Source organism: Eschrichtius robustus, chromosome 2 (assembly GCF_028021215.1).
Source record: "Eschrichtius robustus isolate mEscRob2 chromosome 2, mEscRob2.pri, whole genome shotgun sequence".
Classification (NCBI taxonomy): domain Eukaryota; kingdom Metazoa; phylum Chordata; class Mammalia; order Artiodactyla; family Eschrichtiidae; genus Eschrichtius; species Eschrichtius robustus.
The window spans coordinates 77,699,336-77,715,654 of NC_090825.1; the positions used below are offsets into that span (position 1 = coordinate 77,699,336).

General features: G+C 39.3%; 1 protein-coding gene across 2 annotated transcripts in view; it reads right to left on the reverse strand.

Moving 5' to 3' along the window:
- Nucleotides 1-16,319, reverse strand: part of PCSK1 (proprotein convertase subtilisin/kexin type 1) — a 44,897-nt gene that overhangs the window by 26,601 nt on the left and 1,977 nt on the right. Inside the window, exons 2-6 of one of the 2 annotated variants that reach the window (XM_068535661.1) lie at nt 14,057-14,161; nt 10,624-10,734; nt 8,502-8,648; nt 7,118-7,194; nt 1,417-1,505 (exon numbers count right to left, since the gene is read on the reverse strand). In XM_068535661.1, the coding sequence (XP_068391762.1) occupies nt 1,417-1,505; nt 7,118-7,194; nt 8,502-8,648; nt 10,624-10,734; nt 14,057-14,161 (529 nt within the window). The remainder of the gene's footprint in view (nt 1-1,416; nt 1,506-7,117; nt 7,195-8,501; nt 8,649-10,623; nt 10,735-14,056; nt 14,162-16,319) is intronic. The other variant, XM_068535662.1, reaches the window with a different exon arrangement.

Below are 16,319 nucleotides of genomic sequence, written 5' to 3' on the forward strand. Positions count from 1 at the left end.
TCCAGGATGTGGATAATGTCTTGGAAGGTAAATGATGGACATACAGTAGGTGTGTTTTGGTTTCCTTGAGAATCTTGCTTCTGATTCCTCCTCTATAAAATGAAGGGATGAGATGATTCTCTCACAGACTATAGCTACTTAGTTCATCATTACTTAAAAAGTGCATTCTTTTTCTAGGTGATTATGTAATTTGTGCTCCTGCCTCCATTTTCTTTGAATTAACATGGCATTTTGACGACGCTGGTATAAAGGAATCAAGAATGACCCTTAAAATCTAGGAGTGTGCTGTAATAGTGAGAGATGCATTCTATATGCTAGGATGTATATTTATTTGATTTCTGAAAAGGAATACAAAGCCAAATTCAAGGTATACTCAGGTAGAGCTTAAAGGAGTTTTACTGTCATTGCCATGTTCTACAATGAATCTTTTTTGTTGTGGTTTTAGAAAACAAACTAAATGCAAAGTTCATAGTATAACCATGAGAGCCTGAGGCAGGGCTAGTGTGAAGAGGAGAGACAAGTGTTTTATTCTCTGTGAGCCCCTGCAGATCCACTCTGCACCCTTCTTCACGGGAACGTGGATGACAGCAGTGGGTTCTTTTGTCTTCCCATTGGTTTCAGCCAACTGAAACAGCAGCAGGAGGTTTGGGGGGTGAGGGGAGAGTGAGGTACTCATTCCTGGATCCCCCCTGCTTAGAAGCAGCTCCATTGTTGTACTCATGGCCACAGTGGCTGTCTCATGTGGTCACAGCTTTCTCTCTCCCTTTTCCGTGACTACTCCCTCCCGTTGCTTCATTAAGTCTAAAGGTGGTAACATCTGCTTACATCAGTTAGTCCCTTGTTGGTTTCTTTTAACTCTTGTAAATAGTTCCTTTATTAAGTTGCCCTGATGGAACTTACCATATGCTTACCTGTAAAGACACTGACTGAAACAACCAGAGATTCTAAATTTTTGCTACCACAGATAACCTTTGGCTTCTTACTATAAGAAGTATGTATTCTTTTTATTGTTTTTAACTGTTCTTTGTTATGAACTAAAGGACTACAGAATTGAGAGGCAGGGAAAATCTTTGCCTAAATTTACCTCCTCCTTCTGTTCTCTTAGCAAGCACTCAATAACAAACTCTTCTAAATCAGAACACAGAGAAAATTAGATTTGCTTCAAAAGCTATTCAACATTTCCTTTTCCCCCCAACAAAGATGTATGGGCTATATTCAGCTATCATTTTCTAAGAATCCAGATCCATTGATTTGCTTACAAATCACATTCAAGTCATGTAGCAAATTTTGCTACATGAAATGGAGTTCATTTCTTCCTCTGGTTGTTGAAAAGTCCCCCCGCACCACCCCATTTACACCAGGTAATGCAAGACTCAAATTAAATTGCAAAACTACAGGAACAACCCTTTGCTTTACCTCCAACTTTGGAATTGTATGCAACTCCGACCCCACACTTGTGATTATTTGCTTGCATGGCAATTTCTCCTGCACATCTGGTCCCATGTCTGAGGATTAGAAAATAGGATTTATAAAATGTAAATGAGGACAGTCATTGGTGTTGCATATGAATCCATGGTACATGGATATGTTAACTTTTTGTCAGGCTTGTTGCTGGTTTTCTTCCCATCAGTATTAGATGAAGTGTAGGTATCAGATGAAGGGAACACGTACTGGAGCCCAAGTATATGAGTTCAAGTTCTAGCTTCTGCCACAAACTAGTGATGTGACCTTGGGTAAGTTACTGGTCCTCAAAGAATTGTGGTATCCCATGAAATATTGTATGCAGAACACTTAGAAAAGTGGCTGGTATATAGTAAGAACCCAGGAAGTGTTAGCTATCGATACCATCTCAAAGAAATGGTTTCTGCACCAGAATTTTGGTGTTAAAGTGACTCCTCACTTCCCCTCACTAGTGACTTCCTTGGATTAGTTTAACCTGTACAAGTCCTAGTAGGAATGTAAAACAGAGCCCCCTCTCAAGCCCTCCTCTCCTCCTCTAACCATATACCAGACTAAAACATCTGAAGGTTTCCTGGTACCAAGAGGATTTTGAAATTTTAACAAGATGCTACAGGCTATTTGGAAAACCAGGGTGCTCCTGCAACTCTGACTGGGACCAGAAACCTGAACAAGACTAGTTTTGCAACTAGGGACAATGAGGGTAATTTATGATTTCAGAGTGTTTGGGCAAAAAAAAAAAAAAAAAAAAATCCATCTCTAAAACAGACCAAAGTCCACCATTAAAGTATCAGTTCTGAAATTCTGGGGATAGTGATTGTCTTTTCCCATCACTTCCCTGACCTCAGGAGGGTCAATAAGTTGAGAGAAACTTTAATGTGAATTTGTTTACTTCATGACTCTATTCCATTGTGGAAGCTCCTGGGAGCAGCATGAAGGCTATTGGTGCTTTGGAGGAGCCACTGACCAGATATGCTGACATAGAGGGGAAAAAGAGGAAGGGTTAGCTCTGAGCAACTCTGTCAGCCAGCTCCCTTTGAACACTACTGTACTAGACATCAATTAATTTAGCCCAGCATGAAATATAAAAATCCTAAATTGACTGGGTCATTTAAAATAAGCCTGTTTCAATCCCTGGTCTGGGAAGATCCCACATGCCACAGAGCAACTAAGCCCGTGCACCATGACTACTGAGCCTGCACTCTAGAGCCCGTGAGCCGCCACAACTACTGAGTCCACATGCCTAGAGCCTGTGCTCTGCAACAAGAGAAACCGCCGCAATGAGGAGCCTGCACCCTGCAATGAAGAGTAGCCCCTGCTCGCTGCAACATGAGAAAGCCCCCGCGCAGCAACAAAGATCCAATGCAGCCAAAAATAAATACATTAATTAATTAATTTTTAAAAATTGCCATCTCTCAAACCACTAAAAAAAGTTAAAAAAATCTAAATATTGATACTTGATTTATTTAATACTTGTATTATGAATTAAAGAAAAAATAATTCCTAAGAAAAAAAATAAAATAAAATAAGCCTGTTTCTCTTATCTTTTTTTCCTAAAATACCAAAGATGATTTCCTGTTCTCCTTCCACTAAATGATGTTCCTGCTTTATGTTAATACTGGATAGGAGTCCTAAGTCAGAACAATGTAATTATCTTTAATTCACGGTCTTCCCTAATGTAGCAGACACCCACTTCTTTTTGGTCTTCTAGCATTTCCCCCTTTTGGGAAGTGGCCCTCGCTCACATCTTGTGATTCCCTATCATGAGGCTTGTCCTCCCAGAGAGCATTTCAAGAATTGATGCAGATTCTGGGGGAAAGAATTATATTCTTTCTTTAAGTTCCACGTGAGCCATGTGGATCTTGCTACCAGGCAGTGTTCTATTGAGAATGAAGCTAAGTAGAGGTGAGCAGCACTAGGAGATGGATACAGAGTAATTGGTGTCCTGATGGCATACTATTTGAGTTTCTGGATCTTGCAATGCCTGAAGCTGAACATCTCTTGGGTAAAAATATTTTAATATCTCCATTTTACTTAATCTTTGTGTTAGGATTCTCTCACTTGCAACTGAAGCTCTCCTGACCAACACACCCATTCTCTGAGAAATGCATGCATGTTGAACACATAGAGTCAACCTTATGCCTGTGGATTAGCCTTCTTTCCTTTTGTGGAAGGGAAAATTCATTTGCCATCATCGGGGAAATATGCTACCAGAAGTCACCACCACCTGTATTTCCATTTACACAAGATGGAAGACAGCATCCAAGATAGCAAAGTCTCCAGGTAGAGCCTACAGAATCAACCTGTTGGCAAACATCTCCAGCATTGTACCTCTGTCCTAAAAATGATGCAATATGACACTACCTATTATTTATCTCTATATAGTGTTTATCTCTCTTTACATAGTACTATTTTCTTAAAAGGTGCAGGATCATGGTACAAATAGGGGTTGATATCTTTGCCTCCTCTTATCCTCACTTCTCACCTCCACACCTTGAGAAAAAAAGACTTTATCAAAGTGGTTCTATATCATTCTTCCTAGACCTGCAGTTTTCTTTCCTTAAATCAGGCTCTGAGATAAAAGAACACTCTATTATCTTAGAACAGTGGTTATAACTGGCATTTAAACAAATTGATTTTTAAAAAATTATTCCAGAAGATAATTTAAAGACTACTATTGTACTAGTTAAAATATCCTTGCCACACATGTTATAAAATAGAAGAATAATCTGTAATTGGTGTTGAAATACTGACCACAAATTCATGCCAGATTAGTAGTAAGAGTTACCTGCACTTTTAAGATTTTGTTATTTAGTGATTCCTCATTTGATTTGCAGAGGAGAATTCAAATGCAGCTTTTATTAACCTCATTTACATAGTAATAAAGAACAGCAGCAACACAGATAGTTTGGAGAGATAATGCCCTTGGAATTGGGAGATAATAGGTCTCTAACTGCTATAAAGGCCAAGACAAAATGGGGCCATTCATTTTGTAAACCTAAGGGATTTATTTCTGACAATATGCTAGAAGGGTAACTCTACTTTTTATTATACCTTTTGATAAATGATGGGGATGCTAGCTTTTTGGTTGATAGTCAAGAGTACCCTGAGACATAGCTGCTTATTGTGTAATTTTCAAATAGCAGATTCTGAATTGGCTTAGAAAATTGTCTCTGCTTCTGCTCTTATCAGATTATTCTATTCTTGTCATGCTTTTTTTCTCAGTGAAAGGAGGTCTACCTTAGTTGCTAAATGAAAAGCCTTGATCATTATCATCATCATAGCACACATTTAACTTTTTCTGTATGCAAGGCACTATCCAAGCCAATTACATATATAAACTTATTTAATCCCCCTAAGAACCCAGTGAAGTACGTACTATTATTACCTCTTTAGTAGATGATAAAACTAGTCACAAAGAAGTTAAATAATTTGCTCAAGATCACTCAAATATTAAGTGGAAGATCTAAGATTTGATCTAAATCTAGCTGCAAAGTCTGTGCTCTCTTGTTTGGCCATGCTACACTAACTCTGCTATGAGCAAGGTCCACGGTCTGCTATGCTCTGGAAGCTCAGAGTTTTCAGACACAAAATACATACAATTGTATGTGTTGCTTCCTTGGGGCCTTTGGAACTCTGTGAATTGGGGGAAATGTGGCTATTATCAGTACCATAAGTTGAGAGTCCCTTTTTTTGGGGGGAGGGAAGAGGGACATCTGAATTCCCCTTCTCATGAGTACAAAACTCTAGAGAATGTCATTTCACCAGGTATTCACCTATCATGCATCTACCACACAAGTTATCACTCTCTTTGGATCCTGGGCCGGACACTGCCTAAGAAGGAGGCTGACATCTTCAGCTAGCAGTCTCCTCAGCTGTGCCCGTGTGGTCGGGAGCAGATTTCCCTCTTAGTCTTGATCAAGGGGATGGAATGAGAGTTGTCATTTTTACTTCATTCTAGGAAGAGTGTCCTTTTCTTCCGAGCACTTATTGCCCATTTCCTTAGGAAGCTTCTTTTAGGAGGGTAGGGAACAGATACCTTGTCACCATTTTAGGAGATGAAATAAAAAATAGAGGCAGAGTGAGATGAGTGATTTCCTCAAGGTCATCCTCCCTCCTGGTAATTGGCAAAGCCATCACTACCAGGCAGGCTAACATTACAAGGTCATGCTCTAAAAGAACAGGTGTTCCTCCTGGTCCTGCACTGCCCTCACTCAGAAATACGGCTGAACATTTGTCTGGGGTGTCCTGCTCTAAGTTCCTGAGACATTCCACTTTCCTCCAAGGGTGCCCTCTCATGGTTCCTTTTGTATTGTTACTGGAATGTTCTAACCTCAAGGGCTGTTTGCTGTTAACCCCTTTAAGAGATAAACCCTAAAAGAAGTAAATGGTACTGAAAGAACCCTCCTCAAGCCTCCCCTTCCCCTCAAGGAAGAAATATACACTTGGAAGTTGAGGCCAAATCCTTGAGCCCCAGCCTCCCTTCCTGGGGTTTGTTGGCCTTCTGGAGGACAATCCAAAGTAACAACTTTAGGTCAACATTACTGCACCAGCCACATGGGAATTCTGAGAAAATAAAGGAGAAGGGGAGAGGGAAACTGAGAGTGAGAGAGAGAGAGAGAACTCTATTGACCCTAATTGGTTAATAATCTGAGAGAGGAAGAAAGAAAAGGGAAGCACTTTACGTGGCATCCACAAAGAGCTTTTCACCACTTGCTCTTTCCATCCCCACTTGTAGCAGCATTCATTTTGCCTTGGCTTTCATCTGCTTTGGTGCAAGTTTCTTTTGGGTGGAGCAAATGAAGAGGAAAGTGTGAATGTCTCCTTGAAGTCTGTGAGAGACATCATTATGCACAAAGATGAGTTTTCATATGGGCATGGACACTTGAGGCTGTGTGCCTAGAGGGTGAAGTTCCTTTGGAGCTAAGTAAAAAAAGGTTAAAATGTCTCTTGCCTTTGGGTCTTTATTTGGCCTCTTGCTTTGGTGGGTCTGGCTCTTGGTCTCACTTATCACCTTGTGGCTGCTATGGAGAGTTAATTTAGGAATCAGAAGATGTCCTTTTTCTCTTCCCGTTAGCTTTAGAATACCCAGCAGAAACTCTGGAACAGGCTACTAATTAGCCCAATGCCCTGGAGACTGTGTTGGATTTGAGGGCCAAGCCCATGGTATATTTCTCGTCTGGTGTCTTGCCATATTCTTCTGAGGGAACTAGTGAGCATGGTTGTGGCCAACATAGGAAGTCGTGGGGATTTGTTACCTTGGTCATCTATATTTCTCTTCATGACTAACACCAAGCATGTTGCTAGTAATAAACGATTCATAGAGGAATTGGGGGCAGGGGGATGGACTCAGATTTTTATTCTTTATGTCTCAAACAATTTTTTCTAAAGCCATAACTATTCAGTAACATTTGAGGGGAACATTTCATAATGTAAGAAGAAAGTTTAATTGAAATATGGTTCTATAAGCCCAAAGGAATATATATAAATAGAACCTTTTGTTTCTGTTTTAAAAGCAACAAAATATTGTGGTATGGATGGTGTACATGAACATTTTCTGAGAGCTAAAATGTGGATCATATTTATAGTGTAATTTTCTCAAGTGAGATAAAAGCATTTTAAAGCACTTACCCCCACCCCCAAACCCACATTTACTCACTTGTTCTCATTTGTGGGATCATATCGGGGAAATGGATCGTGGTCATTATCGTTAAAATCATAGCTAGCCTCTGGATCCTAAAGAGAAAACAAAAATAACACTGTAGCATCATAAAAAAAGCAGTACTTTCCGAGTCTTCTATCCCTATTCTTTTCTCATCCTGGCTGATAGCTCGAAAGTCTGCATTTTAGAGTTTCTGGCCCAGTTGCTGATCATTTATCATACCCATAAACCAGGCAGAGGTGACGTACACAGAAAAGTGAGCCATCATCCAATTCTCAGTGAATGTTTCCAAAGCCATAGCTCATAGACTCTCATAAGATATTAGAACAGAAGGAGTCAACGTTTACTTAGTTCAACCACCTCATTTTCCAAATGAGAAGATTGAGGCCCAGAGAATTTGAATGGCTTAATTAAGTTAGAGCACTAGTTAGACACTTTGACGCTCATCTTTCTTAAGAATACAGGTGCAAAGAGCTGGCTGTGGGCTGGGGCTCAGGTCTACAGTGATCTCCTTCAGCCTCCTCAGTTAAAATAAACATGTAATTTAATTAAAGAGGCTGTGCTTGAAATTCAAGGCAAGCTTCCAGGTCCCACCCCCTTTTGCAATCGGATTGCTACACTTAAACATCTTCCACGTAGGAATTGTATCACTACTACTGCTACGTCTCTATATTTTCCATATCTTTTAATAATTCCTAATCTTTTTCATCTCTTCTTTTCCTTCCTGTTTCCTTTGCTCTTTAGCTGGGGAATGTTGGTTGAGTAGAAAGGATGAGAGGAAGACAAAGGGTAATATTCAAGATGAAACACTGATTTAAAGACCTAAAATATTATGGAGAACTTCATAACCAATTAAGTAAATAACTTTCATTTACTTATTTCCCATTTTTAGTAAACTTTTCTCAGCTTGTCATTTTTGTATTGTGTAGTGCATGCTTTGATTTGCATGGAAGGAATCACATTCACATAACTTCACAATGTGAGAGATATTGACCCATAAGGGATGTGAGCAGGAAGACTGTGAAAATGGTCTCAGACGTCAGGCTTGATTTGATTGCTTTCATGTCCCCAAATACTGTGTGGCATAGAGTTTGAATGGCTTTTAATAATTTAGCTGATGTTAAGTGCCTCCCCCTACCCCAACACACATGCTTTTGTACAATCCTTGGCTCCAGCGAATTCTTTCAATGCCCAGTGATACAAAAAAAAAAAAAAAAAGTTTATGTGCACTGGTAGAAGGGTGAGGGAAGTGGCAAAACCGTGGCCCGTCATTACCAGGGCTGACATCAGAGTAGCCTCCTGCTTGAGGGAAGCAAAGCCCTAACTGTGTGTCAGTGTAGACAACTCCCTAAGTTGCAGCAATGGGAGGGCTTAGACTCACATAGTTGGCATAGATGTCTGTGTGATTCCACTCCAAGCCATCATCCAGTACAGTGATAACAACTCCTTTGCCTGTGATGCCTTTTTGCCAAACAGGTATCACATGGAGGTCCAGCTTGGGCAGGGCTGCAGTCATCCTAGTATCTTGCTGATAAAGAAAAACAAAGAAGCATTGGTAAAACCATGATTTGTTTGCTGCAAAATAAGAACTGAAGCTCCAGTCTGGAGACCCATCTTTCTTCTTCCCGGGGTCACTCTATTCTTTAGAAGCGGGCAATTAGGTGAAATAAAAAAAAGTTAAGGGTAGGACCAAGTGAATCATCAGAGTGCTGCTCTTTTTCCACTTGTTCCAATGGAAAGTCACTCAAAAGGATGACTCACCCTGTGCCCCTTGTCTTTGAGCTGCGTGGCTTTGAAGAAGTTCATCCCTAAGTTGCTTTCATTTATAATTGCATGCTCAAGCTTTTCATCTACCAAAGCTTTATTTGACGTCCCATGTTTCCATCTCCCCCTGAATCCTGAGCCTCCACTGCCACACTGAATGTACTTTATATTGTCTGGTTCACAGCTATTCATGGATGTTTTTATAAATTTTCTAAAAGAAAAGGCAGAACCTGGAATGCCCAGGAGGCTGTGGTCTTACCAAGACTTGCAATCTAACTGCCTATTTCCAAGTATGAGTGATTTAGGGAGTAAGTATCTGTGAGAGAAGATTTGGGATTTTTTTTCAGATAACTTTTCTGTTAGTTACTGGATGTGGGACTGTAAGGAAGAAGAGCTGGACAGCAAGGGAACACGGATATGAGCACATCCCCAAGCATTCAAGAGAGATGCACTAGAAGAATGCCAGCTTTTTAGTGAAGAGGTCAACAAGAAATTTATAAATAACAACAATCAAAAGTGTCAGTGAATGCACTGGCCCCTGGCTGATGCTCCTCAGAAAGAGGTGGGGCAAAACAAGAATTTCCTAGGCCAACATGAAGCTGAATCACAGGCGGCTGGAACTACACACAGATTGCTGGAGAAGAAGGACTCTCTGTCAGTCAGAAGAACAATCATAGAGTGTGGTTGTTAAGAGTATGGCCTCTGGAGCCATGAATTATGGCCCCTCCACTATAATTACGTGATTTTGGCAAGTTATTCAACTTGCCAATGTCTCTGTCTCTTCATCTGTTAAATGGGTGTACTTACTATATCTACAACAAAATGTTGTGTGAGAACTAGATGAGTTAACTCATGTCAAACATTTAGAATAGTATTTGACACATAGCAAATGCACCAGTGTTAGCTAATGAGTCTCTTCTGCTGCAATGAGGAGGTATTACCTAGGTTAAGAGAGTTTCAAGAGGAATTGATCTCCTTTCCCATCCATTATGCAACAAGGATGTCTAAGCCTTAGCTTATGGTTGTCATGAAAATTCATCTTTTATAATAAATAAAATATTTTTATTGTTTTTAAATATTCTTTTATAATATTCTCAACAATAAACACTTCTATTAACATGTATTACTACGATAGAGGCTTAACATTAAAACAGAGGAGAGCACTCTGCAGGCAAGCAGGAACACTTACAGTTTCTCCACTCAGTGCCTACATTCCAACAAGGATTTGATAACTATCTTAAAGGTAGAACTGGTTCGCAAGTCTAGACATCTGCAGATAGATGCCTTTTGTCTTTCCTTGTGTTCCTTCCTTTAGCCTAGTTCAGAAATTCTCACCTGTAAGCGTGTAAGAATTGCATCTCAGGGCTATATATACTGAATCATGTTCATTGTACTCTTTGGGTGATTTAAAGTGTTCTCAAGAGTAACTTTGATCAAATATGTTCTTTGCCATGAGTACTGTTTTGGAACCCCTAACTTGCAAGACATGATTCTTCTGTACTTATTCCAGATAAACTTAAGAAGACAAAAGGCAAAAACCCTTCCTCTCATAGTAGATAAAGATCTGTGTTTCAGACATCCTCACATAGTAAAACAGAAGATCCAGATCATGGAAGGTCCCATCAACCCTAATCTCTAGGTAACACAGCCCTCTGCTGAATTATCTATCATTAAAAAAATCTATTGTGCAGATATAACAAATAACCCAGGTCCTACACAGTCCTCCTGTAGGTACTTACCAAGTACCACTGCTGATTCCACATCGGATCATTGAAGAGATCTAGTGCTGAGTCTCTTAGAACTGAACGTTTACTTCTCTCTTTTTCATACTGTTGTTCAGCCCATAGCACCTACAAGGAGTTTTAGAGCAAAAAAATCAACAAATAGCCACCTCTGGTGTAATCATCTTCCCTCTAACTAGCTCTAGTACTCTCTCCATCAGAGTTCAGGCAGCTCCACAGTGTTTTCGTTTGACTATAGATCAAACTGGCAGCTCAGTGAGAAGAAGGGATTGCCCACTGGGGAGATGAACATTTCCTCTATTACAGTAAAATGTACCTTTAGGGGGAGGAGAAGCAGTCAGTGAAGTGATGATTCCCTCAAATTATTTACACTGTGATTACAGTGGAAGTAAAAGTTCAGCCTGCTTTCATCAGCAAATGGACCATATTACTCACTTTTATATTGAGGTTCCAGGGTTCTGTGGCAGAAAATTTGTCCATTTTCATGGAATGAGTCAACAAGCTAAGAGATCCCAGAGACTGCTGTTATGTTGCTCTTACAGCTTAATTTCTCTTTCTTTATATAGAAAAATAGAAATTGCAAATGTGACAAAAGACAAGAAAGGCGCTACGTCTTTGCAGATTTGAAATTCTGCCCCCTTTATTCTTCAACCTTCTGCTTAAGCGTATTTAATATGAGAAACAGATCCAGGGTGATGAATGAGCACTACTGGACATGCACACTTACCATTGATTTAGTTTCATGTATTATGCAAAGACACCTGACAGTACAAAAATTACCTTCCCCACATTTACAGCGTAATCCTATTATACTTGAGGCCCTGACAGGGTGAGGGGCTGCCTTGTGGTTATATTCATTATGAGATAATACCATGCTCTAATTTTGCTGAGCAACATGACTCTTTCCTACCCAAAACATATCCTCTCTTCTGTACACATGGTGATAGTCCGTGGTGTGATAGGATATTGTTAATGTGAGAATACTAATGAGTCAGATCCAAAAATAAAAACTGAAAAATAATTTGCAACTAAAGGATAAAACCGTCCACTAAGACTGTCCTGAATTTCCAATTAGAAAATATACTGCAAACCTATTATAAACATTGGGAGGGACTTGAGAGTTGGAAATCAGTCACTATAATTTATTTTTAAAGTGCCTGTATTTTCAAGCTTAAGTGTTTTGGCTTAAAATACCTCAATGCTTGGAATATACTGCCTGTCTTCTGAGTTGGTCTTTGGGAATTGGCTGCTAGGGAACAAGTACTAATCTTTGAGGGAGAGAGTCACTTACAGTTGGAGATTTCATTAACAGACTTGTAAAGATAGCTTATTGCTGCATTTCAGAGTGCTAATTTGAAAGAATCTCATCCCTATCCAAAAAAAGGAGCAAGAAAATGAAAATCAAAAGCAATTTTTAAAAAATGGAATATAAGAGGAGGCACTCTGTCATCTGATCAGATAAACATCCAATTGTTGGAAACAGTGTTATGATTAATGTCATTAACTCCAAATGCCATATTAATCTCTGTAAGAGGAGACCAAGTGGAACAGAGCAAATTAATGGTGTCCTTCTATTATGTATATAGTAAGTATCATGTACTTAATTGTAAATAATCCTTTTGATTTGAAAAGGGAATTAAAAATCATCTAGTCTAACCTCCTACTGCGAGCTTCAGTGTGTTCTAGGGTTTTTCCTGAACTAAAGTTATTCTGGGGACAACTTTTCATAGGATTATATAGACTCCTTTTTTATGAAGTTATGCTGGAGAGTAAATTCTTAGCTCTTCTTCATTATGCTCTGAGATTTCTCCCCCAAATCAATTATTAAGGAAACATCTAAAGAATAGAACTGGGCCATCTGTTCATTTTAGTGAGATACTTGAGTAATAGTAACAGGTCTGCTCCACTCTATCCAATTTCCTCCTATTAAGATGAGAAGGAAGGTCAGTTTGACTTTCTTGTGCATTAGTGTCAGGCATGCATTTAGGCAGACAAGGAAATCTCTCTCTTGTTTTGCCCAAGGACTAAGCCTAGCCAGAGTGCTAGAAGTTGCCCCACTTTCAAAGCCCACATACAATTAGCCATCTGCCTTGGGACAGAAAAGAGAAGATTTCACTGGACAAGAAACGTTTAAAGTAATGTTCAGGGCCTCTGATTAGGTCTCTCACTTCTAGCCATTAACTTGGGTAAAAGCCAGCAATGGTTGTTTGTGAGCTGTGGTGTTGCTGTCTGTGGTCCTGATACAGCATTCTTGGTCTCGGTTTGGTTGCTTCTTTCATGTTTGAACACTGGTAACCCAGGCCCAGTCATTTCCTACTCTCATAATTTGTCTTCCTTTTCTTCTTCTTCTTTTTTAAATTTTATCAGTTGCATAAGAAATAAAATAGCAAATTATTTTACAGGGTTCACGAATTCCTGTACTTTCAACAGTTCTAGCACCTTTCTGTCACTTATACTTTTCTTTATGGGAAGTTGAAAGCATGTGTTTTATCTCTCACAAAGCTTCCAGAATTCTTTAGAATGTCCTAGACAACAGAAATCATGTACACAGATATCAGGCCAGCCAGGATAAGTTTTCACCAGTATGGCACATTCTTGAGAAAAGGCAACATTGTGTATGCAGATTCCAATACTTCAAATTTCCATTTCATATCAACATTCTATTGGTGTGTTTGCTGACCTTGAAAACAGACTTCAGAATCAAAAGGTACATTAGATGTACATGAAATTGGCTCCACACTTTACCTATATTCATTCTAGACATTTCCTGCTGTTGCCTAATCATTGAATATGTATACAAACCAGGATAAAAAGAGATCAAATGCTTTGGATCAGACTATACAATACTTATAGAAACATTTGCCTCATGAAGACATGGATTTAAAGCTCCCTCCAAAGCACTAGTTCCCTACATAACCAAACCAGACAGAATGACAGAATGTTTTTTCAGTTACACTGAAATGTTATTAAGAACAGGGTTTATGTATTATATTTCTTTGGCATCATCACATCAGATATCAAAGTGCTTGGTACATAATAGGCATATAATAAAAGTCTGTTGATTGATTGTACTGTCAAACAGTTCATCAGTGCTGCCACTTGATTCTCAATATTCATTTTCATGCTCTTAGACTGGATTTGTGAGCTAGTGTTTATATATATAGTGTGTGTATATATATATATATATATATATATATATATATATATATATATACTTCATATATATTTATATGTATAAAATTTAGTCAACCAATTCAATCCGATCCAGTTATTATTATGTGCAATTATAACTCTATGGAAATAATAACAAACACTACAGATTGTGTGAACACAATTAAAAAAAATCACATTTGCTTTTGCTCTTGTTAGCAATCACAAAGAAGGCAGATAAGTCAGGTTACTGGTTTGAAGACAAATGCACAACACTTACACGATCATCATCAGATAATCTCTTAGTGATACGAAGGGCACTCCTTCGAGACCTCCGAGGATGGTTTTTATGTTTGAATAAGTAGTGATTTTCAAGTGAGCCAATCTATAAGAGAAAAAATTAAAATAAAAATCCTCTTTCCAAAATAAGTATCTATAGGTTAGGTTGAAACACAGCTAACTTGGAGACAGGCAGCTTTTGTTAAATCCATTTCTTGTATTGAAGTTCACTTTTTTCTTCATGAGGAAGACACTGATAGAAGCCTTCCCTCTCAGTGCGTTGAGTGAGATGAGCTTCATGATATTGTCACTTGGGCTCACAGCATACTTGGGAGCTGCTGATGCTTCTGCTTCACATATTTCAGAGGAACTACATTTGCTTTTCTAGGTGATGTTATTGTGTAGATAGACATTTCTTAAAAAATATTCATTTTGTCATATTTATTCTGTCAGAGAACAGTAATTTGTGGAAGGCAGGCAAACCCTTTGGTACGATATATAGGCAGTGCCACATTCAGCTAGAATAATTTGTTGTTATTATGAAATATAGCCATTGAATCCATAGTGATAATTATTATACTACTAGTAGTGACCATCTGACTTTCCAATAGTTCAAGGCTTTGAGGAAGAAGCCAGCATGCCACATTTAGGACAGGTGTTCCACCTTAGAGGGTATAAACTTCTCTGGGTGACTATCAATACATTTGGTCCATTTAGAAGTTCATTATTCTTTTAAGCTAGTTTCCCTTTATTCAAAATCATACTTAATTTGAACCTACCAAATTCTCTAGATGCCCTGTATGTTTTTAAACTGAGCCAAACAATTGACAATGGGTTATTTCAGAAGAACTACATTCTTTAAATTGGTGTTTCTTATCACCTAGAGAATTTTTTAATAGAGATGCTTAGGCCCTGCTCCAAGCATGAACCTCAGGGGGTGAATCTGCTATAAGCTTTACATGGAGTTGGGGAGAGAGAATATTAGCCATAAGAAAAGACCACCAGTGCTTAGCTCTGTTTCTGCTATCAACTGGTTTTGCTTCTTGTCACCCCTGCCCCCAATCCTAGCTTTTGAGGCCTTAAGGAGCTCAAGATAGTGATGCTAAGTTAAGTGTAAACAAAGGAAGAAATAAGCAGAGCCAGGAAAGCACTATCAGTCTTTTACAAAGAATTATTATTTTAAAAACATTTATTAGTAATGCCATTTAGCTGGGAATATGCATATGCAAATCACATGCAAGTATAGATAGGTTTTCCCACTATTTTCTAAAGCCTCTTGTGACTATGCCACCCCTTCCTCGAAGATCCTACCAAGAGTACTGATTTATTGTTACTTATTTATTAATTGAGACTTGTGATTTTGAAAGACAGTCCGCATAATGAACGGTCCGGGTTTGGATGTATGTCTGGGGCTAATAAGGTGAGAAAATTAAGAGGGAGTTTTGTTTTTTTTTTAGTTGATTTATTTATTTTTGGCTGTGTTGGGTCTTCGTTTCTGTGCGAGGGCTTTCTCTAGTTGCGGCAAGCGGGGGCCACTCTTCATCGCGGTGCGCGGGCCTCTCACTATCGCGGCCTCTCTTGTTGCGGAGCACAGGCTCCAGACGCGCAGGCTCAGTAGTTGTGGCTCACGGGCCTAGTTGCTCCGTGGCATGTGGGATCTTCCCAGACCAGGGCTCGAACCCGTGTCCCCTGCATTGGCAGGCAGATTCTCAACCACTGTGCCACCAGGGAAGCCCCAAAACGGAGTTATTTTTTGCTCTCTCCTCCAATCTCCTTTCACACAATTACCAATGCTATTTAGCTGCCCAAAAGATTAAGTTCCCAGTTTTTTTTTTTTCCTCATAGGACACACAAGATTTCCATGATGCCCACAGTACCCACCCGTACAGTTCCGCCCACTACTCACTCTCTTTTTAGATCCCAACAATGCCTTGCAGTTTCCAGACTTATAAGTAAGTCACTTTCTTTTTATCTCCCTGGTTTCCCACAAGCTGTTTTCTATGCCTGGAGTGCCTTCTCCAATGTCATCATGTTCTCCAGGGCAACCTTTGATTCTTCTTCCTAAACCTGTGCAAGTGTTTCCTCCTTGGGCTGTCTTCTTTCACCCCTCCCCAATTCCCTTCCATCCTCAATCCTTCAGTCAACAAGTATTGAGACTCCAGGAACAGCTTCTATTGCTATACCAATTGCTTGCAATTGCAGTCGTTTGTTTCTAAACCAGTCTCTAGACTCTTGATTCCTTGAAAGTTTATTTTCCTCCTATT